A 24,822-nucleotide genomic window follows, 5' to 3' on the forward strand; every position below is an offset into this window, starting at 1 on the left:
ACGTTATTTGGTTACTCTGCAAAGTAGGCTCAAGGGAAAATTGGTTCAAGGGCTACAAAAAAAAGATGGAGTGGTAAAACAGAAGAAAACATCTTAACTGGAATAAAGGCTTATATTCAAAACCCAAGCAGGGTCCTTGTCCTTTGAGGCATAAAAGGTGCAAAAAGAACAGCAAGACAACAGGAATAAAACCCACATGAATCACTGTGGCATCCAGTTTCTATTCACAAAGAAAAAGCTCCAGTCCATCTTTTAATTTTTTTGAAAAATTCCTGACATTACAGAACTAAACTGAAATGTATTAATATTCCACTCTTACATTTCCATGACAAACAGAAAAAAAAATTCATGAGCCAAAAAAAAGGGGGGGGGAGAAGCTTATAAAACTAAATATGGATCTCAGCATTAACAGCTGAACAGAGAAAGGAATTAAAACGCTTTAATTAAAAAATCACGAGTGGATGATAAAGTGTGTAGAAACTGAAAATTTACAAACTATTTAAAACCTGGAATCGCTGACTGTTCAGAAACTACACAGATGGATCATGGGTGGTGGTGAACAGCAGAAAGGGATTATGGATGAATCTGCATTGTTCTAGCTGCTCCCCATGCCACCCGTCTCCGAGGAAAGCCTGTAACACAAAAAATAAACAAGAACTCAAAGTTAGTTTTTTGAATGCCCAGCTGCACCTCTCTGAAACTTTCAATGTCAAAGGAGACATTTTAAGATTTTTTGGATTAACTTGTACCATGACTCTAACCCCTGTAATCCAAGCTTTCTGAGGAAAATTATCCCAGAACTGAAGGAAACAGACTCTTGTTACCAACTGTGGGGGCTCCCTTAATGAAGCGCTTTGGAGTATCTATCTGGGAGATGTTAGATGCTTTCCAAAAATATGCCACACACTAAAACCTCCTCTTACAGGGTCCTACTACACAGAAGCACCTTTTCTTTACTGGGCTTATTTTAGCTCCTCCCAAGCTACTGACAGAAAGCAGTTTAGGAAACCTTTATCTGAAAGTAGCCTCATGAGGCTAATATTGAGACAGAGCAATAGAGCCACAAAGGCTTCCATCCTGGGTTTCTCTAGCATGGTGAAGAATTATTCCACTAAGAGATAATAATAGTTTTAAACGCTAGGGGATGTTAAAAAGGGAAGAGCAAGTATACTAAGTATAGTTAAGAATTACACCCAACCTATCGCCTTCAGACTTAAAAAGCAGAAGCCAACATGTTTCAACAATTCCCTGGTTCACTCTAGAAGCTCCCAAAGCTTTGGGCTCCTCAAGCTAAACTCTCCATTCAGACATACCCAGCCAGCTACAGTGCCTTTCTGTCACAAATAGATCTTATCACTTGAGGTCCTGGAACCCAATTCTGAACTCTGAAGGAGGACTATTTAGGTATTTATAGCCTGCTTCACTGAGTATTACACACCCAGCAAGTTTTAGCCCCCACTCTGAATAGAACTAATTGTGTAAGACTCCGTTTCAATTCATAAGTTTATTTCATGAGGCTTTTCAACTAACTGGCATAACCTATTTGTGGTATCTAGTCAAGAACAAAATGAATGGTATTCTGCCATCTCTCTGCCTTCCACAACAATGCAAAGCCAAGGTGGTGGGGGGTGAGGAAGGACAACACAACACCTAAGAACCAGGAAACAGGTCCTTCAGCAACAAACTGCACTTGATCTTAGCCAAAAGGCCGAGAAGCGATTTCTTCAGCAACAAACTGGATGTAAGTCTAAAATGGTATTTCTACCCCAGCATCAAGAGGGAATAGTTAGTTCTTTTACAGGGGGCAGATTCTCACCAATCTCAAAATAGGATGACCTAGGGCTACATAATAAGCAGTAAATCCTGAACCTAAGAGTCTGGTGAGGAGTGAAAGTTCAGGATGGAGCTGCTGGAACAATTCCGGTCTAAGACTTAAAAGAAAATTAAGTTCATGCAAGAAGGTCATGGTACTCAAGCAAGAAAGAGCTCAAAAGGAAGTATCCAGAAATTAGGGGCTCCTGAGTGGCTCAGCCATTAAGTGTCTGCCTTCAGGTCAGGTCATGATCCCAGTGTCCTGGGATGGAGCCCCACAAGGGGAGTCCCTGCTCAGCTGGAAGCCAGCTTCTCCCTCTCCTACTTCCCTCTGCTTGTGTTCCCTCTTCTCGCGGTGTCTGCCAAATAAATACAATCTTAAACAAACAAAAAAACCTATCCAGAATTTATATACAGCCTAAGCAGTGACTAAGGCAGGGGGTGGGAAGGGGGCAAGAAGGGAAAACCCAACCGGAGTACCATGCTAAGGACTCTGTAATAAGGACCATATAGGGAACTCAAAAAGTTTTTAAAAATTTAACACTAATAACCCTGGAGATCATGGTGGCAGCTGGCATCTGCCTCCTTCCCTGCACTCCTCCGTTAGAGAGCACTCATTAGGTAAAGAGGCCTTCTATTCAAGAACTAGATAAAATAAAAATCTGGTCTCTAGGGGGAGATGGTACAGGCAGAATTAAGTCCTAACTAGAGAAAGAGTTAGTTTATTAAGGGAAAGCTGGACCATAGGAAAAAGGAGCACCAACAACTAACAAGAGGAAACTATCTGGACAATGAAATGAAGGCTGCTCCTCTGTGCAAACTCGGGACATGGAATACTAATTTCATAGGCCAAATGCGGGACTGAGAGACCACAACGCCATGAGATAACACGCTGCAATACTTATCAGCAATTAGGGTTTTTTTTTTTAAATACTGTAAACCAAATGAGATGTGAGAAAAGGTCAACAAAAAAAAAATCTCTAATTATCTTAATGCCCTAAGAAGAGCCATATGCATTTAGGGTGAATAGGAGACCATGCATGAGAGGCCTTCTGCCATCCCACCTACAGCACTTCTAGTCTTTTGTGGAGAGTGAGCTGTGGTCTTGGGACAAGGAAAATTAACTTCAGGGAGAAAAAGTACACTTGAGTTAAAAGTGAAGCACAAGTTGTTAGCGCAGATTAGTCACTCATGTGATCTGTGAATTTAAATTCTCCAAGGCTTTTTTTAATCTGGTAAGTGAGGGGACTGGTGAGTTATAATTGATCTTAAGGGCTCCTTCTAAATCTAAGTTTATAATTCTCTACTTGTGAGAGGGTTGGTGGGAGACAGAAACAAGGGCAGGGAACGGAAGGAAGGGTAAAGGAACTTGGTAATCAGGGTGGGTTTGGGATAACTAGAGAATCCTGTCAAATTCCGGATGATGTTACAGGCTGGTTTGTTCAAGATTTACCCAGTGTCATAGGAAGAGGGATACTTCTCATTCAGAGAAATGCAGACAAAAGCCAGTCAACTTTATTAGACTTTTTCCAATTTGCCTTCCCATTATAGGTCAAGAAGTAACTTCTTTATATGTATGCTCTATAAAAGCTTCTCACAGTAACCACTCACCAGAGGCAACAATCCTGGGATGGATCCCCTTGTTACCTGCTGCTGTTGGCAAGGTAAGGGATTTGAGAAGTCAGAGAAACTAGTCTTTCACTAAAGCATCTTAATGCCAATTAAGGAAGACCCTCAGGCTGTAACCTGCTACAGGCCCATCTCCTTTTGTGGGGAATGACAAAGGACTGCTACTGAATCAACCAGGGACACAAACAGGCCCAAGTCCACGTTCCAGACTCCCTAGTTGAGTAGCCACAAGTCACAAGTGCCCACCCCGTTACCCTTCACAGCACACAGTCAACTAAAGTTCTTACTGTGGCAACTTTATTACAGCTAGAAACACATATCTGGCCATGACGGCCTGCTGATAACTTAATCATTAAATAATTTAAAAAAAAAAGGGGGGGGGTTAACGGAGCAGCTTTTATTCATTAACACAGAGCCTAACACATTGTTATATTGCAATGCAGAATAAAGCTACAAAAAAGTAACAGAATGAAAAAGAAGAGCAAGAACTGTTGCTCTAGATAAAGAATTCAACAAGTCAGACTCTGAAACAGGCACTCAGATGAAATGGCCTAACCCTAACCCCAGGTTACCATTACCCCCACCCCCACCCTGTTATGCCCCAAATAGTAAAAAGGAAACGATCACAAGCTCACAATTGTTTGGTTCTCACCAATGTTAACAAAGAAAAAACAAAATGAACCAAGAAGTACTTGAGGGGGTACCTCAAGATACTCAATCAGTAGGGGGAGAATCTCTGTTTCTCGCCTTTCAGTTTGTTAGTTACACATGGCACGGCAGAGGTGGTGGTGGTGGTAGCAGAAGCCCCGGTCCCCTTAGCAGCAGACACAACATTTAGAGCCAGGAGAGGGATGGGTTTCATGCCAAGCAGACTGGAGACACAAGGGGCGGTCGGAAGAGGGTTGGGGAGGCTGGAGGGTGCGTCGGAGGTCCCCGCTGTGGCGAGCGAGGGGGTGGTGGTGGAGGAGGAAGAAGAAGAAGAAGGGGTGGAGGGTTGAGAGAGGTTGATGCTGAGGTGATCAGGGATCGTGACGGAGGCTGCCTGGGAGGAGGGTTTAGCGTTTTCTAAACTGTAACAGAGGAAAAAAGGAACAAAAAAAAAAGGGTGGGTGGAAGGGAAGACCACAAAAGGGATAAAGTACAGGACAAAAACCGCTTGTTATCAGTTAAGTGCCTCTGGCTGCAAATTAGGAAGACCTAATACCAACTTGTGATAAAACACCCCACTTTCAGTCTGTGTCCCACCCTCTAAAAAAATGTACACTTTACCAAATCCCATTCCACAAGGCTATATAAAACTGTTATGGTGAAGAAAAAGCGGACAGACTGAGAAAAGAAATCACACAAAACACACTTCCATGTATCTGACACGTGAATCCAACCCAGAAGTCAGAAAGAAATGATTTCAAAGTAGAAAATGAAAGAATATTCAGAGCAATCTCCAAACAAGGAACAAAAGTGTTACATTCACCAATCCCTTGAGAAGATGTAGAATATTATTCTATAGAATTAGAAACTTTCCCCCCTAATGCTGAAGTGTGCTTCCATCTTCTACAACAAATGAACCAATGTACCAGGATGGGAAAGGACAAAAACCGAAGTAGGTCACTAATTTCAACTTGAAAGAATGTAGCCTTTTTAAAGAAAAATGCTGAGAACAAAAGTGTAGATAACAACTAGGAAAGCTTCGTTTCTGGTAAGAGGTGGGGGTGAGGAAAAAAAGCCCTTTATTTTTCACGAAACATACTTCTCATATAGACCTCACAGAACTGAAAGATACTCAAGCACTCCCAAAAAGCTCATTTAAAAATGTAAAAATACGCCTCAGACTCCTGAAGTGAAGTCCAAATAGCCTAATGACCAGCACCTTCTGAACGCCCACCCATCTAAGCCAGAACCGCAGTATTTGTCAAAGACTGTCTGGACAACCTACCCCACAAGATTAACTCTTCAAGGGCAGGGCCCCTCCTCTTAAGATTCCATTTTGTTTACTGAAGTCCAGAGACGTTACAATCCATAAAGCAGGGATAAAGAAAGGACCCACACTGACAGAGTAAGAGCAGAAATGCTCAAAATCCATTCCTGAAAGCAGAGAAATCTTTCTTGCCTAGTAGTAATAAAACCAGCTCACTTTTGCATTCAAACTTGGCCAAGATGGGAGAGTGAAGATTAAGTTTTGTGCATGTACAATCTCTGCTTCGGTGTTAAATGAAGCCTCACAAAGTTGTGACCCAAACTCATAGTTTGGACAGTTTCATGAAACGGGACAACCCTAAATGGCCAGCCATCCTCCAAGGAGGATCCTTGGAGAGCAACTGAATCCAGAAATTCAGGTGGACATGTTCTGCTTCCTTATGACCTAGGGTCAAACAAGTTGCTTCCATTTAAGCACTACCTGACAGTATTTAGTGTCAGCCTACCCAAGCAGAAGACAACAATCCCCACCTTCCAACAATATGAATCCTACCACCTAAGACTTGCCCTCAGACCTGCCCTGCCCATATCCCAATTAGAAACAAGAAAAACCTTTGCAAACAGCCTCTACACAAAGCTTACTACTATTTCCTAATGAACATGAAGAATCTGATGTGCTTGGTAGCTGAAGCAGATCCAGATACATGAAATCTTTCCTACATAAATACTAGTCAATACCTCAAGGCATTATAAAAGGCTTAGGGCAAAAATCAAAACCATGGGGGAACTGATAAATTCTTAATCAGGAGATAAAAGACAATGGAATAATTACAAAGTCAGTGTAAGCAGAATAACAAAACAGACTTCACACTTATGAGTCCTTTCCCTTGCCCTAAAAGTTCAGGAACTCAGAACACCTTCTATGCACAACAGAAACTGAACAGTTGTGACAGAGAGTAAGTGAGAACTAAACAAAAATCTACAAGAGAAAGATGGCTAAGCCCCCGGGGAAATGGACTGCTAACCCTGGCTTAGCATGTTAGTAAGCAATTAAGATCGTGACTGAAGCGTATGTGCTGAGAAAGCAAGAAATATGAATGCTTTGTAGGATGCTTCCCCCCGCCCCGGCCCCGCCCCGACTTCAAACAGCTCCACTTTGGCTGTCCTGTGCAGTAACATCAGCTAGGTTTGGGTGAGGAGAACAAAACCTCAGGAAGCCATTATGGTATGAGATGGTGGCAAAAAAACAAAACAAAACAAAAACAAAACAAAACAAAACAAAAACAAAAAACAAAGAACAGGCTAGGCATTTCTGAAATAGTAGTCCAAAATCTGTGCCTCCCCTTTCCCACAAGCTCTGAACAATGGAACACATTTGCAACTTTAGAAAAATGTATATGTTTTCAGAATAAATGGTAATCACTGCTTCCTAGAAACTGCCTTGCCGTCACATTACTACTTCATTATCCTTACTCCAATTAGGGCACTTTGGAGACTGACCTCCATCTGTAAAATATTAGTCTAGGGTATGTACGGCAAGAGACCCACATCTGCTTCTTAGTATGGATGCTCCAGCCAGAGCACTACGCTACTAGTGAAAATGTGCTCCACTGTTTCTGTGCCTAAAACCGTCAAGTCAGATGCAAGCATTCTATTCCCCTTCCCCGAACAAATTTATTCCAATCTTGTTACTTTTTCTGCTTGCTACACTAAGAATGGATCAAAGTAGGGCAAGACTTCATTGCTATCTCCATCCATCCCCACTCCCATCCCCCAAATACTCCCACATTTAATAATACACTGCTGTTTCCCCCCCCACACACATTAATGTGCTACCAACAATAAGACAAAAGGTAGGGAAGGAACACTTACCTGACATTGATTAGGTATTGAGCCAGGCTAATGCTGGCAGCAGATCCAGTGATGGTAACCTGCCTATCAGTAGATCCTTCCACTGGGTTCGCAATTTTGATCTGCGCCCCAGACATCTGACGGATCTCATTGATTTTGGCGCCCTGACGCCCGATTATGCAGCCAATCAACTTAAGAAAAGAAACAAGGCATACCAAAATTAGGAGATGCATGGCTAGGCCCAAGAAGTCCATCCCACCCCTCCAGTCTTCTACAGCTTGGATCCACAATAATGGTAATTGAAACTACTATCTGCATCCTACATACCCTACTCACATACTCCTGATTAAATAACTTGATTCTAGATTGCATCTCCAGTCTTGCCCTATTTTGTCCGACTACCACAGGTCAGAGCCAACTCTTAGCTCATGGACTCTGAAAAAGCATTAGCTCATTTCCTAGAGTACCAATCCAAAGACAAAATAAAGCAGAGCCAATATGCTAACAAATCAGTTTCTCATGGCTAGGGATAATAAAGGTCTCTGGTTTCTGGCAACAAAGATGCCTAAACTTACCATGCTATGGTTACCATTTTCACATACCGCTAAGAATTCTGCCTAATTCATAACGTTTTTGCCTTTGTAAAAAAAAAAAAAAAAAAGGATATACATTTACACTGTCCAATACTGTAGACACTAATAACACATAATTATTGAAAACCGTTAGTGTGGCTAGTGAGATTGAGAAATTGAGATTATTATTCTCACAATTCAAACAAACACATGCAGTTAGCGACTATCATGTTGGACAGAACCTTCAATGGCCCCTGCTTTAAGGATAAGGCTTCTGATCATCCAAGAAACTAAAGCCAATGGGAATTTGTATCTGAGACAAAAATGGTTCTTTCTACCTCATGATACCTCAACACAACAGTTTTACCCATTTTCTCCATCAGTTTTTATTTACGATTCTACATGCTTTTAAAATTTTAAATTCGGGATCTTAAAAAAAAAAAAAAAAAAACCCCATGTCCTTCCCCGCTAGGCCTCAAGAATGGCATGACAATGTATTGACTCTCTTATTTTTATCCCCTGCAACCCTATTAATTATACTCACATCATTTGGAATGGTGAGTTCATGAGAAGTAGTCTGAGCAGATGCATCCAAACCTGCTAAAAGACAGAAGAGAGCAAGGAAGTTCAATGCATAGCAAACAAACCCCCACTGATTTGCACATAAACCTAACAGAAGAAAACAAACTGGAAACCCAGCATTGGCTGTTGGGATTCATCACTAACTTGGAAGCCTCCAAGGAGGAAAGAGGGGGAAAGGGGTACAGAAATAATGCTGGAAAGGTTCCTCTGTAAACTCAGAAGAGCTGATTTCATGCCATTTCCTGCAAAGCCCAGCCTATTAGGGTGTTAAGGGGATGGAAGCAAGGAGCAAGGGAATGTGGTAGGACCAAAATCTAACCAAATCCTTCTGCACTGCTCCCCTTTTCTGCTTAAGATTTCCTGCTGCTGTTGTGTTCCAATTTTATTTCACCTGATGCTCACTAGCACCAGTGCCAATATCATGCCTGTTACTGGGTACCATGGACTTTTGGCAGACATGCAGAGTTGCTTTAAATATACCTGTATCAGATTAACACCTCCCCCAATCGTAACCTACACTTCAAGGTCAAAGAAAATGAAATGGCAGCCAGGTGAGGGAAGTTCATTTCTCCAGATTTATTCCCTGTCTTTTCCTCAATCGCTCAGTAATTTGTTCTGGTTTTTATTTTGTTTTCCAAAGAAAAAGAAAAAAAATCCTATCAGCAAACACCCCTACCCATCAATAATACTAACACCTGGAGAGAACCAGGCTGGCTGGCTAATTCTCAAAGCTAGTCCTACTCTCAGCTGTGGCTGCTAAACTCAACATTTTTAGAAGGGGGTTGGCCAGATCCATCAAGGGACCCTCAGGGGCACCAGGCCCACCCCTTTGCTCTCTCAGCTCCTTTCTGCCATGTGCATCTTGCTGGTATGTCATGGGCAGTGAAACAAGACTCCCACCAGTTTATTAATATAACAGTAGAATACTACAGATTTTTTTTTTTAATCATTACCCCAATAGCCTTTCACCTCTGGAGAGCTGGATTCAATGCCTGTTAAGATACAAGTGAAAATGAGTTTGGTGGTCTCATCCTAACCCTATCGGACAAGTTATTCCTTATACAGAAAAAAAAGCCCCAAAAACAAAACAAAACAAAACAAAAAACCACTACACAATTTGGCACAAATGGATTTTCTACCCAGATTTCTGAATAGCTGGTGGAGAGAAAGGGGGTGCCAATCAGATCAAAGGGGCAGCAGTGAGGATGGGAAGAAATATCAGCCTACCCTTTGCCTGACAAGCATCCCCAAACCTCACCCCAAACCTTCCAGGGCATTTTTTTTTTTTTTTTTTTAAAAGAATAACTCATCCCAAATGAAAACCAAGTTAACAAACACATTACCTCCTTCGGTTTAGTGATAGAAGACAGGCAAGTTTAAACCAGCAGGACGCTGGGTAACGAAGTATGTTTTAAACAGATGCCAAACTGAGACCTTGGGGCTGGCCTCTGTCTTGCACTACACCTTACAGAAATAAACACTGAGGTATCCATACCACTGAATCCGGTGTTGCCATGCGTCATGGGAAAATGAGACTGTTGCATTGCCAACTGGTGCAGCTTGGTCAACTGCAGGGAGGAAACAGGAGAGGCTGGCATTAGAAGAGTAACAGAGCCAGGGCTCAAGCACATTCAGACTCGAAAATGCAGAGCTCCTGATCCTCAAAGTTGACTCTACCACTAAAACTACAAAACAGAGTAAAGATGGGGCTTATACCACAATCCTGGAGGTGGGCAGAATATGCAGTTAAGGGTGAGAAGTAGAAAGGGCATCAATACAAGAGAATGAATGCATCTTGGGTGTGTGAAAAGAAAAGCAGCAGCACCTGCCCAACAACCATCCCCTTGTGGGCTAATAATGAAGGTGTTTGCAGCCATTGCAACAGTTGCCCCAGGGACAAGCACAGACAGGCTAGGTAAACAAACTGTGCAGTGGTGCTAGGGAAAACACACCATGCAGGGTTGTCAGTACTGGGACAAGGGAAGGAGATGAAGGGGCAGGGAAACTGCAAGGAGGAGAGAGATTAAGACGAAACCAAACTGGGCTCAGCCCCCCCCCACCACCACCCAGTGGGTTTCTACAGCTAATTTTCTTCACCTATACAAACTATCCTGGCTGTTGTAAAACAATCCCTCCTTCCTCGAGGTTACTTCCCTTCCTGCGCCAAGCACTGACCAAGAACCAAACCCAACTTCCCAAGTCTAATGCTCAGCACCTGAAAGGGTTAGTAATGACAGAGAAAGTGCAGAGACGAAGTCTGAATATTAGCGCTTTTAAAAAGGAGTGTTTAGTGGCAAGAAAGGTTTTTACTGAGTTGAATCCCCAAATACTCAGCTTCTTATCCCTCCCTATGCAAAATAAGCCCCTTTCCCACCCATGCAGATGCTTTTTAAATTGTCACCTCAAATTGAGAAGTACCCAAAGGACAAGCCCAACCTCCCACTCCCCCCACTCATGGAAAAGACTCTCTGAAGAGATGCACAGTCAGTCCATTGTCAATTTAAACTGTGCCCTGGAACAACAAATGACAATATAGCACGGAACACTTCTCTTTCAGATAGAATAATACGGAACATGGGGTAAAGCAGAATCTAATAATCTGCTGAATTCCAATTTCCAGTGAATATGTCAAAAGGCAAACAAGGTGCTACTGTGGCCCTGATTAAAGATTATTTAAGGGCCAAAATATGGGGCTCATTTCACCTTGTGAGGGAAACAATACTGTAAACGTTTAAGACCCAACTCACTTTTGCCTAGAGTGAAAACAATTTTGGATGGGAGAGGGAGCTTTTCAAAACAAGAAGCGAAAACAAAACTTACATCTGGCTGTGGAATGGCATACTGTCCTTGAATGGTATAGGCCTACAAAAGGAGGAAAACAGTTCCTATTAAAAAACCAATCACGGACAGCCACCCAGTGGGAGAAGGGGAGACGGATTTCAACTAGCCAGGAAGCCAGAGTTAACTAGAGATGGGGGAGGTCAAAGACTGAGGCAGTAGGTGATATCTCACAATCACAGTGAGGCCTGAGTTGGCCGCCTTTGAAACCTAAATATGATGCCTTATTCCAGGAAACCTATGAAGGGAGCCATGTTCCCTGCAATCAAAGGCAAAACACACGTTTCTTAATAGAAAGGTGGGAAGTGGGATTAAGCAATGCCTCGATTGACCAAACCCCCTCCTTTTCCCTATATTCAACACAGCCTAGGAGGAAAATGGTCTCTTCCCTCAACCACCCCAACCCTTATATACCAGTCATGGTGACATGAATGATTTGTTTTGCACAAACCTGCGTGGCATTATTTTGAAACACTTTCCTTTCCCTATCTTTTTTTTCTCTGCATCTGCCTAAAGACCTTAAATGCACTGGAAGCTAGCTGAGTACCTAACACTAGGGAGCTGACCACAAGAATGCAAAATAATTAATTAATTAAAACAAGTTACTGTGTGCTAAACCCTGCACCTTCTCCCACCCCCCCCTCCATAAAAGGCACTTGCAGCTCCCACTACACCCTCCTCCCCCCACACCATAACCTCCAAAAAGGGAGCTGGGTCTTCAGGGCAACGGGGTGGGGGACAAGGAGAAGGAACAGGAAGGGAGGGGAAGGAGTGGCTGGTTAACGGGATGTGAAGTTTTTCACATCACAGTGGCCAGTACCCCCAAAACTGCACCCAGGTGGGGGTAGGAAGGTGAAAATGGGATAGGAAGAGTGGGAGATGGGGAAGAGGGGTTGAACAACAACAACAAAAATAAAAAATAAAAATAAAAATAAAAAAGAAAAAAGAAAAAAGGAAAAAAAGGGAAAAAAAAAAAGAGAGTTGGTGTTACCATCTGGTGGGCTACGCAGCCTGTGTGAAATGAGGTGGGGGGGGTCAGTCCAGGTCCCCGTGGACAGGTGGTGTCCACAGCACAAAAATCACCAGCGCCACTGGCCCCCCGCGTGTTGGCAGTCTCGGCTGAGGCGGAAGGATTGAGTGAGCCTTGGAGACTGAACATCCCCTCTCACCTCTAGAGGTGGTCCCTCCAGGTCAGGGTTGAGGCACATGGACGGGGTGGTGTGGGGAAAGCTCGCACTGTCGCTGCCTGTGCTGTACCTGTCCTGTGGATAAATAGAGGATTTCAGTCTCCAGGGCTGTCAATCCGGCACCTTGTCACCAGCATGAAATTCACACAAAAAAAGTTGTTTAATTTTCTCTTTTCCTTTAAAAAGGAGCTCACGACACAATTTGAAACGAGCTGCAATCAGTGAATTTAAAAAAAAAAAGTTACCTTGTGGCAGGTATCACACTGCACAATTGGACTATTTTCAGTAAGAATGGAGGGATGGGGCAACAGAGCTGATGCCAGCTACTGGTCATGTGGGATTAAGTTGAACCCCTACAGAGCCCACTTTTGTCACAAAGGAACAAAAGATACAGGTCCATCTGTGGACGTTGCATGAACCAGTCCATTTAAAAAGGCCCATGGGAATAATCAGGGCCACTCATGAAAGAAGCTTTAAGCCTTTAGAGGGTGGTCAACTGAATAAAGGGGGGAGGGAGGGAGGGAGATGGGGAAGCAAAGAGGTAAGAAGTGGGAAGTGGAAAGAGGAGGAGAGGAAAGGAAAGGAAAGGGAAATTATAGAGAGGACTGCTGCTACACAGCATGGGATTCTTTATAATCCCAAATGGGAGTGGAAGAATCCAGAAGAGCAGGAACCTAGAGTTCCTGGGGAGAAGGGAAAACTCCTAAGGCTAAGCGTCCTTGCTATACTGACTCTGGGCCTTTGTTTATCCTGCTTGACTATCCAGACTAACAGAACCCTTTAACCAATCCAGTTTGTAGAAAGCAAGGTACTAAACTGTCTCAAGGTTAACACTGCAACATGATTTCTTGCAAAAGCTCCCAGAAGCACATGACAAACTAAGTCCCCAGAATCTTCTTGTTTTATGCCAACTCACAACAGAATGTGAATGAGATGGACTTCAAGTTTATGCTTCCCCCAATTCAAACAGAAGATGGAACTAACTTAATTAAGTGTGCTTTTAACAGGCCAGCTCCTCACTGGGAAAAGGCATTTTGAGCAATGCACCTGCTTAGGAAGCCACCAAAATGAAGATCTCTATTTCATCCTGAACCCCAACATTTACAAAACTGACCTACCTACTCCTTAAATGCTAACCAGCAACGCATAAAACTACCATGGTTCTGATCCATGCTCCTGTCATAAAAATCTAACTTCAGAATAAACCATGTGCCAAGGATCAAGAGTTTAGGTGGGTGAAGTAGAAAGAGGCCAAGGGGGTGCTTTGGTGTTCTTACTCTAACACCAAAGGTCATAGCACCACAGCCCAACATGCTCTCCCCCTTCTATTCTCGCACACTGAACCCTCACCCCGGCTGGTTTCAGTTATGCCATGTGGATTCAAACCAGCGTTTATAAGGTTAAGAGCCTGGGGAAACAATTCACTGGAGTTTGGGAGTGAAGGGGTAGGAGTAGGGGAGGTGAGGTGGGGGGGAAGGGAAGTTTGTAGGACACTCAAGTTTAGGACCCCCCAATTTTGAGACCACCATCCAGAATCTCCTTCAGAGGTCCAGTTCTTTGCTACTTTTATTCAGACCTCTAAAGAACACCCCACACATAAAAAAGCATGGATGGGGTGCGGGTGGGGGGGGGGGACAGGGAGAGTAGTGGTGACACCAAGGCAATTTAACCCTTTCTTCTAACCCAACCCACCTTAAATCACCAAGTAAATTCCCCCTTCCGAGTGCCTACAAAACTCCCATTGTCTACTAAAAATTAAGTAAGGGCTTGGCATTCATAGCTTTCTCCAGTACAAAAAAATAAAACCAAAAGCACGGCAAACTATGGCCAGAATACAGGTTTCAGCAAGCATGCAGAGTGGCCTGGTGTGCTGCTGTCCAAGTTGACATTTCAAATATAATCCTCGTTCATTCTAGCCCACCAATAAGAACTTTCTTACCTGACCACCTGCAAAGATGACTGGAGAACTGGACGGCTTGGGCCGGTACGGGATGGTCACGCCCTTCGGGGGGGACTGGGAGAGAGTCAGAGGGGAAAAAAACAAAAAGAGATAAGGTTTCAAAGCTGCTTCAGCTGTGTGGCTTAAGCTCACACAGATCAGTTAAATTAAAAACTGTATTAATTTCCATCCCTTCACCTACCAACGTGGTCTCTGGCTAGATCTAATCTCAAATCATCTGTAGTTATTTGCCTTTAAAGCAGTAAGATGGGTCCGTGGACTACACAGCTCACACTAATTCTCATCAATGCAGATTCCCCTGTAATAATTTACGCATTATTTCCACGTTTTCAAGTGAACCTAATGAACACGACAAACCTCTATGCATACGTATGTAATCAGTGATTAAGGATCTTACATTCTGGCCTACATAAGAAATGAAGCCAAAATAAGAAATGAAACACTCCAGTATTATCCCTAGAATAATACAGACACTGTCAAGAAATAGTTCAAAGGTTCAGTCAACATTCTGAAAATTTTACTTTCCTTTTTCATGCAACATGGAATGAATACCCTAACAATTCTGAAAAGATTTTCCCTTAATTCTGCTATTCTAACATATGCTACCAGGACCTCATAAACCATTCAAAAACAAACATCACTATGGGTCAATTTTTTCCTATATAACTATCTTGAATATAATCCTGCCTTAAAACACAAAAGTTAATTTGAAGAATGCGTTAAAACTGTTCACAGCCAAAATACTGTAATCCAAAGGCAACTTAAGTCAGTTCCTCAGAACCCAGTTACATCTTTGGTTCACTCAGTCCAAGTAGTCAATCTTCCCCTACCAACCCTACTAGAATTGCTGTAAACCGAAAGTTCACTACTGCTTAACAGTTTCTATTTTTGCTCAGACTATAAGAAAACTCAAAGTTGGGGGAAGGAAAATATGAACTCAGGGAACCTCTTCCCCACCCCCTCTGGAAGCTTCTAACAGCTTCACCTAATTCTAGTCTTACTAAATATAGAGCAGTCTGTCTCCCTAGAATAACCCTCCCCCCATTCTCAGCATGAGCCTGAGGGCTTACCTCCAACATGACCACGCAGATCTGTTTCACACACTCAATGATGGATTGCGGAATGCCAGCAATAGTGATGGCCCGCTCAGTTGAGTTGGGGAGCATATCCCCTGCCACCTGGACCTGAGCCCCTGTACTCTTTGGGGTAAAAAGAAATTTTAAAAATCAGATAAAAACAGCTCATACTCTTCCAATTCCCTAAGCAGCAATTTTAGAGTTGAACACTCAGTAGAGATACTTATCCCATCTCCTATTTTACCCTTTTTATTCTCCCATCCCACTCTTCCCTTATTCCAGATAGGACTATTTAATCACAGTTATAAATAAATTAGCCTCTGAAAGTCAAGAATAAACCTGAACAACAGCCTAAATTTAAGCTGCTCTCAAGAAAAAGGCCCTTCTAGGCAGTTTCCTTTCAGCTAATGGTAGCTTCGCGGACCATCAAACAAAATCTCCACAAGTAACACCAACTTTTCATTCTCTTATTAAATAATTATTTTTATCAAGCCCATTCTGTGTGTCAGGAACCATTCAAGGTTGCTTGAATATATAAAACCAAAATCCCTGCTCTCCTGGCATGTATGGTCAAGCTCCTAAAAACTCCCTTTAGAAGTCACTCGAATTTCATTCCAACATCCAATTTAGTAACTCCCAGACACTATTAAAAGCTTCCATAATTCAATGTAAGAGCCACAATTTAAAAGGGAACACAATTACAACTGCATCCTACTATATCTCCTTATTTCCCCCTTGCTGTTCAGTAGGAGTTTGGCCAAGGCCAAGAAGGTATTATATATCAAACTTTCATCTTCTTAGACATGAAAAAAATTACGTAGACTCGTGGAAAAGTTGCCAAATTAAAAAATGGAAACAGTGCACCTGGGTGGCTCAGTCAGGTGTCCGACTCTTGATTCCAGTTCAGGTCATGATCTTACAGGGTAGTGGGATCAAACCCCATACTGGGTTCCACGCTGGGCATGGAGCCTGCCTGGGATTCTCTCTTCCTCTCCCTCTGTCCCCCCACCCCCCAGCACAGTACTCTAAAACAAACAAAAACAAAAGAAACCAGGTCATGTTCAACTATTTGAAATTCTGATTAACCTTCTGACTTCTTAGGACATATGAATTGTTAAAAAAACAAACAAAAAACCCCTACATTTTATGTATGTATCAATGTTGTCTTCCCTATCCATCCAGGAGTGTTACTTTAACAATATTCATCTCAAATGCAAACTTTTCCTAGCCATACTAAGAGCTATTAATAGAGAAAGCTGTAGTTATAATAAATATTTTGAAAACAACAAAAGTTACGAACCTCTCGTATTTCCTTGATCTTGCAACCACCTTTCCCAATGAGAGAGCCACACTGACTAGCAGGGACCACCAGCCTCAGGGTAACTGGGGGTCTACTGGCAGCTGTGCTATTGGTCATAGAGCTGCTGATGTCCTTCAAAAAGAAATTTATCAGAACAAAAGAATGTAAGTTTCAGCAGATCCTTGGACCCGTAACTGCTATAACAGAACTGTTTTAACCTTGTAAGGGAAATATGTCATGATCTACCATCAGCAAAAGTTCAAATATTGCCTCCCCACCTCCCAAAACAACTATTTCTGAAAAGATAAAAACATCTACAAATTTCTTCAGGGTTAGCCCTATATATAGTTTCCTTCATGGAGGGGGTAAGATGGGAGTGTGGTAGGAAGCAAAGTGATTATTAGTTCTGGAAATTAGAGCTGACTGCAAAGTAAAACAATTATCAAAGTCAAAATTAAATAAAACATTAGAAGAAAGATGAAACAATATAATCTAGAATATTCAAAGAACCAATTCTGCTCTACCAGAAAACTGGGAAGATTAAATTGTGTATTTCTACTATCATTATTTTAATTTCTTGGTAATATTACCATTATACAGATAATGAAATTGAGGCCAAGTACTCAATCACATCTAAAAAGCTAGAGATTTTTAAATTAAATGACTATATTTGGCTCCAAAGCCCACCATCTTTCCCATAACAATATGCTACACCCAAAAAGTCATGTTTTAACGTAGTTAAATTTAGCCTCCTGAGGATTAAGTGGTGTAAAACATCACTTCTCAGCCTAATCTCTATGTAATAGCTAGACCTGGAAAGTGCTTAAACATAAGCCCTTAAAGTCAAGGGCAAGTTAAAGTATGAACAGATCTTCTGAATGTTTTTTAAGCTTCAGGATCTGGATTAGCAGGGCCCTGCAGGTCAAAAGATAGCATTTCTGATCTTGGCCATGATAAAATTTCAGGCACCATTAAGTATCCAACCACCAACTCAAGCAGCAGCCAACAGCTCTCCTCTGCCTGTGGTGTCAAATGCAGCATTAGCACTAGCAGCATTACTGAAGAAGGGGAGGAGGCAAATACAGGTCTGACACATTAGCAGACTCATTTTCTTTTTTTTTTTTTAAAGATTTTATTTATTCATTTGACAGAGAGAGATCACAAGTAGGCAGAGAGGCAGGCAGAGAGAGAGAGAGGAGGAAGCAGGCTCCCCGCTGAGCAGAGAGCCCGATGCGGGACTCCATCCCAGGACCCTGAGATCATGACCTGAGCCGAAGGCAGCGGCTTAACCCACTGAGCCACCCAGGTGCCCTAGCAGACTCATTTTCTTAAACACTTAACTACACCCAAGGTTGAAAGGTATCAATTTATTCATACTATATAGTAGTGTTCATCAAGGCACCTCAAGAAAGCACATTTAGATTCACTCAACTATAAATCAGGAAATGTAGGGGCGCCTGGGTGGCTCAGTGGGTTAAGCCGCTGCTTTCGGCTCAGGTCATGATCTCAGGGTCCTGGGATCGAGTCCCGCATTGGGCTCTCTGTTCAGCAGGGAGCCTGCTTCCTCCTCTCTCTCTCTGCCTGCCTCTCTGCCTACTTGTAATCTCTCTCTGTCAAATAAATAAATAAAATCTTTAAAAAAAAAAAAATCAGGAAATGTAATGTTGAGTAATACAGTACTGTCATACCTTCAAAACGGTCAGTCAAAAAAAAATGAAAATAAAAGATGCTAGTTTCTCACTTTTTTTTATGTTGAGTACCAAGTAATAGTCAAGCAATTTGTTTTAATGATTCAAATCACTTAATGGCCAGATTTGGGGGACACTACAGTGGAGGAAGGACTCATAGATATTTATGACCCATTTTTTCCTTGATTTTAAAGTTCTCAGAAAATGACTAAGCTGTCTAGCACTTTAAAAGGAAGACTACAGGGGCGCCTGGGTGGCTCAGTGGATTAAGCCGCTGCCTTCGGCTCAGGTCATGATCTCAGTGTCCTGGGATCGAGCCCCGCATCGGGCTCTTTGCTTGGTGGGAGCCTGCTTCTCTCTCTCTCTCTCTGCCTGACTCTCCGCCTGCTTGTGATCTCTCTCTCTCTGTCAAATAAATAAATAAAATCTTTAAAAAAAAAAAAAAAAAAGGAAGACTACGTGGGGAGGGGTGCCTGAGTGGCTCAGATGGCTGAGCGGCCAACTCTTGATTTCAGTTCCGGTCATGATCTCAGGGTCTTTGGATTGATCCCTGCGTGTGGGCTCTGCATTCAGCAGGAATGGGCCCGAGGAGTCTCTCTGCCTCTCCCTCTGCCACTCCCCTCCTGAGGGTGGGCATGCGTGCGCATGCAAACACACACACTCTAAATAAAAAAATGAAACTTAAAAAACACCTGAAAGTAAAATAAAACAAAGACTAAGTGCAGAATGAGAGGGAACAACACACCTCTTCCAGTTTGTCAATGATCATAGCAAAGGCTTTGAAGATCGCGTTAGTGGGTCCAGCCAAAGTGATAATTCTCTCAGGACAATTCCCTTCTGAGATGTTGATACGTGCACCACTCTGGACAAAAAACAAGGCCGAGAGGTTAAATAAGACAAAAAGATCTGAGTATATATAGAACAACCCCCCCCAATAAGATAAGCAAGGAGCTGTCTACATTATTTTGACACAAGGCAATTTCAGCATTATTTCAAACACTTGCTCATGTTTGTCTTCAGACTACAGGAGCTGCCTTAATGCCTGAGTGAACTAAGACACAGGAACTACATTTCCCAGCATACTATATGCCGTTACAAATAACCAAACCAGAAAAATACATTTTCCTTTTGAGACCTTTCCCCTTGCAATCACTCATTAATAAGAAAATTTTTGCCTTTAGAACTTAACACTCCCTTAACTCCCCCCACATAACTTACCTCCTCACGCATCTTCTTAACTGATTCTCCTTTCTGTAAGAGGAAAAGTCAAGAGTGAGCTCCAAATGCTACTTCAACCCCGACTGACTAAACAGTAATTAGAGTTGAAGTGAAACTGTCTTACCTTTCCGATGATACTGCCAACTTCCTGCAAGGGAAAAAACTAGCATCAAATAAAAGGAAACTCCAAGTGTTCATTATTATGAAAAGGAATTTTTAACTGTCCGAAGCAATGTGAAAATTAAGATTTATAGGAAAAGAGGACTGGGTGAGCTTTTTCTTTTATTTGCTCAAAACATAAATGAGATATCCAAAAATTCTGAATAATGAAGCAGTAATAATTAAATGCTATTGTGCTTAAGAAGTTATTTTTTAAAGTACCATATACATCACCTCCCACCCCCCACCTTAAGTTTCCCAAAATTGTCTGGGCCAAGGAGATCTACTTATCACAAGCTATAGCAACACCTACAGGCAAAACCTTATTATCCAGATATGAGACAGTCTTTGGCTCCATCCTCTAGTTAAGCCTTTCCTGCTCAGTGGAGCTTCCTACTAAAGTCTGTCCATTTTCCCACTACACTCTCATCTACTCTGATAGAGAAGAGTGCTAATGCCAGATGCCCCACAGTGCTAATCTGATGAGCTCCAAGATGCATGCCCTCTCTTCCTGGCCTCTCCCTGAGCAGTTACTATGACCCAATTTCCCAAGCTGGTGCATACCTTTCCATGCATAAGTAGCCGGATGGTGAGAGTGACATTTAATCCACCTTCAATCACACCGGTGTCCATGTCGAGCAGTGTTCTGGGGAGCTGGACTTTGAGTGGTCAAGTCTTTGGTCACTGGTGGGGGTGAAAGCCAAAAACTGAAATGCAAACGTGACCAAAATCAGAAAGGGAAAACAATAGGAGAAATAGTTCCTAAAATCATTTTCACCATTATCAATGTTTCCGGACTCTTCTCCTTAAATGATAACCTATCAGTTGGCAAGCGTGTGTATACCCAGCACAACTGCACTAATGACAACCATTTACAGCTCAGGTTCTGTAGAGTATGGAAGAAGACTTTTCAGTCTGCTCTCCTTAATGGCAGGGTTTCTGCTGACTCTCAGGATGAGGAGGATTCCTTCAATCGGCAATGGTTGTAAGGGAACTGCTGAATGTGCACTTGTCCTTCAGCAGAATAAGCTTTGACATGATACAGAAACACCTGGAAATCATGAGGCCAAACCTCAAACTAATCAACTAGAGAGGCAGATGACCTTTTGCTTCTTTGTTAGGTAGGAGCTCAGGCTGAAAGCTAGAAATGACACTAAGTTTTCCTACTCGCAACAATTTGTAGCTAAAAAATTGAGATGTTTCTCACATTAAAATTTCACATCTTGACAGATGACAGCAAATAATTTATTAAGTTTTAAATCAATCACCTCACTGAAAATGGCATTATCTATGAAAGCCTTCTATGAAGGGTGGGATTCCGTATTTCCCTTTGGGAAAACATTCAGTGCATTAAGTACAGCCGGAGTCCTTTCTTCTATCCCCTTCCCCAACCCAACTTGATAACCACTTAGGTTTGAAAATTTTCCTTGCTTCTATTAACCAGTGTTACTACTCCATCTATTCAAATCTATTAAATCTTGAATTTTCTTCCAAAGACAACAATGGGGAAAAAAATGGTATTGCTAAAAATTTCTTGTAGCTGTTTTAAGCAAGAGCAGTAATCAACCTTTCCTACAAAGAAAGCTCTTTCCCCATCTAGCCTCTAAAACAATGTTCCCAATATTTCAGTTTTCAAGTAACAAATTACATGCAGAAATAGAATCTGGTTTTGGATATACCTTTTCCTACCATACCTCCTTAGGACCTAACAGCATTAGCTTTAAAAAGGTTCTCCAAAGTTGATAAATTTCTCCAGTGACATTTTTAGAAACCATCCCTTCAAAACTGAACATCAATGACTCTCCTACAGCTAGTTTTCCTCCTTCACAAACCAGCCACCGTTTTAACTCTGCTCTAACACAAAGCCCATCCCTAAACATTTAAAAAGTGTTTTTAAGTTGCTGCCAGATCATTCTGTTTATGGCAAGCTGCCCCACCGTTACCTCCAGAACATGATTTAAAAGATGGGCTTTGCTTCCCCAAGGCACCTCATTCCCCCATCTTCAAAATAGAATTAACTGCTGGCAAAATCCCAGAATTCAACACTTTTTACTCATGAAAAAACAACAGTGCTGGGGGGGAGGGGGCAGAGTGGAAAGGGGAGACAAGAGTTATGTATGTAAGAATGACTTTTCTTTTTAATGAGATATGGTACAATACTGGCAGTTTAGCTTATCTCCACTCAAATATAACAGAAATCAATTTACAAACACCAGAATAACGCAGCTAAGAAAGGGCAAGAACACTGAAAATCTTTTAGAAGGCCATTTCGTGATTAAGGCACAAAAGCTGCATTTCTAACTCCAAACATCCAAGAAATCCCTGTCATTTTCTCCTGACTGGGTCAATGTAAGTGTACCCAATCCCAACAATCCAGCTGTTAATCCTGCAGTCTATTACCCCTTCTCCTATAAATAGCTCGGCCTGCGTCTGTATCGGCAGGCATTTTGTGATTTCAAAATTCGTTACCCCGAAAGAACGTCCTGAATAACTCGGTAACTGGGAGCCCGTTTACCCTTTAACTCCGCCGCCCCCCTCCCCTCGGTCATCCAAGCATTTTCCAATTAAAAAAATGCCCCCCCCATGCCTCCACTAGAAAAGAGAGAAGGAAAAAAATTAAACGGTTCGGTCGGGGGGGGGCGCTGCGATCCAGGGGGAGGGGCCGGACTAGTAGCGCCTCCTCGTGTGGCTGCGCCAGCGCCTGACCCCCGCGGGGAGCCGCGCTCACCCGCCCGGCCAGCAAGCCGGCCATCGCCTCCCCCCCACCCCCTTCAACCAACAAATCCACCGCCGCCCCCCCTACCGCGCGCGCGCCCTCCTTGACTCCTGCGCAGCCGCCACCGGGAAAAGGCGGGGGGAGGGGGGTAGGCCTTGCGTGAGGCCTACTAGGCCGCGCCTGAGCCAGGGCCTCGCGTGAATGGCCGGCCAGCTAGAGTGAGGGGGTAGGCGCTCACGCGGTACTACGCGAGGCCGGGGCTCGTGACGAGAACCGGAGCCCGCTGAGAAAGATGGCAAGAGTGGAAACAGAGCTATAGCTGGGGGCGGAGGGAGAATTTTGAAGCTTACCTGCAGGCGCGAGGCGACTGAGGGGAAAAGGGGAGCGGGCGGGAAGGGGAAGGGCGGGAGGCCGGGGGCGGAACAATAGGGGCGGGCGGGAAGGCGAGGGGGGCCCCGCGGGCGGGCGGAGGAGGAAGGGGGGGGTGGAGGAGGAGGAGGAGGAAGGGGGAAAGAGACCCCGGGGCGGGTGGAGGGCGGCGGAGGGCGGGCGGGCGGGCGGAGGGCGGGCGGGCGGGAGAGGGCGCAGGCTGCGGCTGCTCCGGCTGCTGCCTCTGCTGGTCTGGGAGGGGGACGGGGCGGAGCGGCCCGCTTTCAACCCCGCGCACCCTCCGACCCCGGAAGCGCTAACCGCCCCGGGGGCCGGCGAGGCGACTGCGTCGTCCAAACCTTCCCCACGCAGTGCGGACGGCCTCCTAACAGCCTAGAGCGGCTCCATGGACAGCGTCGGCACCAGTGAGACAACACCTGGTAGCGGATAGCCAAGTCTATGATAGAGCGGCAGCGTAGGGACAGGGAGGAAGCTAGTGGCCCCTAGCGGGCTGATTGGAAAGCCCAGGCATGAGTGAGGAGAGAGTTGGCAGTCGCCATGGATAAAGGAAACGAGGGAGAAAGGATGGGTGAGAAGAGACGGCAGACCACAGAAGTCTATAGTAATACTCAAAAGAAGAAAAGAAAGATTAAAAAAACCTAATTTGCCACACTGAAGGCAACTTTTATACCAACTCCTTACTCTGAAAATCAGTAATTGAAAGAAAAGAATTAAGCATTTACTCCCTTAGGAAGAACTGTAGTTCATCCGTTGTTGATAAGGGAAAATTCTTTTTTAAAAGATTTCCATCTAATAAATGTAGTAAGAATGAAAGAGTTAGAAAATCATCATCCACTCTGCAACCCAAAATGAAATAATTCATTCAGGCCGGTGGCATCAGTCATCAAAACTTGAAGTGACATGGGGCGCCTGGGTGGCTCAGTGGGTTAAGCCGCTGCCTTCGGCTCAGGTCATGATCAGGTCCTGGGATCGAGTCCCGCATCGGGCTCTCTGCTCAGCAGGGAGCCTGCTTCCCTCTCTCTCTGCCTGCCTCTCTGTCTACTTGTGATCTCTCTCTGTCAAATAAGTAAATAAAATCTTTAAAAAAAAAAAAAAAACTTGAAGTGACAGGCTGATAGGGCAATGAGATATAATCATGGGGACAAATATCACCACACACATTACTGGCAAATTGTACAGGAGAAAAAAAAGTCATCTAAAATGGAGAGATCTAATAATCACCACCTTACCCAAGTGATCAAACTTTGCAACACTAATACAGGACGACTGACATTATGTGGTCCTTGATGAGATAAAATAAAAACATAGCATTGTCTATTAAGTATTTTTGTCAAAAGTGTTTAATCTGGGGGCGCCTGGGTGGCTCAGTGGGTTAAGCCGCTACCTTCGGCTCAGGTCATGATCTCGGGGTCCTGGGATCGAGTCCCGCATTGGGCTCTCTGCTCAGCAGGGAGCCTGCTTCCTCCTCTCTCTCTCTCTGCCTGCCTCTCTGCCTACTTGTGATCTCTGTCTGTCAAATAAATAAATAAAATCTTTAAAAAAAAAAAAAGTGTTTAATCTGAATCTTATCAACCTTTCGACCTAATTAGCAATGTACAGGAAATATGTGAGGGCTAAAGGAATAAGTTAAATACATCACACTACAAGGAGATAATCAACAAACGTAGAAAGTGGAATAGTCTGCAAAACAACTACCCCAGGGGGCACTTGGGTGGTTCAGTCAGTTAAGATCAGCCTTTGGAGGGCCCTTGGGTGGCTCAGTGGGTTAAAGCCTCTGCCTTCGGCTTAGGTCATGATCCCAGGATCCTGGGATAGAGCCCCACGTCAGGTTCTCTGCTCAACAGGGAGCTGGCTGCCCTTCCTCTCTCTCTCTCTCTCTGCCTGCCTCTCTGCCGATTTCTGATCTGTCAAATAAATAAAAATAAAATCT

The 24,822-nt window shown here is 43.4% G+C and overlaps 1 protein-coding gene across 11 annotated transcripts; it reads right to left on the reverse strand.

Annotated features, from left to right (window-relative positions):
* Positions 1 to 201: 201 nt before the first annotated feature.
* Positions 202 to 22,945, reverse strand: PCBP2 (poly(rC) binding protein 2). Of its 11 annotated transcripts, none has more exons than XM_044229458.1 (15): positions 22,853 to 22,945; positions 20,351 to 20,493; positions 19,752 to 19,775; positions 19,628 to 19,660; positions 19,155 to 19,271; positions 16,722 to 16,853; positions 15,416 to 15,544; positions 14,325 to 14,399; positions 12,368 to 12,460; positions 11,181 to 11,222; positions 9,856 to 9,928; positions 9,314 to 9,352; positions 8,323 to 8,375; positions 7,228 to 7,397; positions 202 to 632 (listed from the first exon to the last, which is right to left on the reverse strand). In XM_044229458.1, the coding sequence occupies exons 2-15, from the start codon at positions 20,417 to 20,419 to the stop codon at positions 596 to 598; spliced, it is 1,086 nt and encodes a 361-aa protein (XP_044085393.1). In that variant the 5' UTR covers positions 20,420 to 20,493; positions 22,853 to 22,945; the 3' UTR covers positions 202 to 595. The 11 variants fall into 11 exon arrangements, with proteins under 11 accessions (XP_044085393.1, XP_044085392.1, XP_044085391.1 ...); XM_044229457.1 differs by having other exon boundaries at positions 8,323 to 8,378; XM_044229456.1 differs by having other exon boundaries at positions 14,325 to 14,411.
* Positions 22,946 to 24,822: the final 1,877 nt, after the last annotated feature.

The sequence above is a fragment of the Neovison vison genome, chromosome 12 (assembly GCF_020171115.1).
Source record: "Neovison vison isolate M4711 chromosome 12, ASM_NN_V1, whole genome shotgun sequence".
NCBI lineage: Eukaryota > Metazoa > Chordata > Mammalia > Carnivora > Mustelidae > Neogale > Neogale vison.

Bases quoted from the DNA above. Each gene is read 5' to 3' on its own strand.
- PCBP2 (XM_044229455.1), bottom strand. From the start codon at position 20,419: ATGGACACCGGTGTGATTGAAGGTGGATTAAATGTCACTCTCACCATC. The intron at 19,272-19,627 runs GTAAGTTATGTG...TTTTTTGTCCAG, and splicing joins TTAAGAAGATGCGTGAGGAG to AGTGGTGCACGTATCAACAT. The intron at 633-7,227 runs GTAAGTGTTCCT...TTTGTGTTACAG, and splicing joins CAATACCTAATCAATGTCAG to GCTTTCCTCGGAGACGGGTG.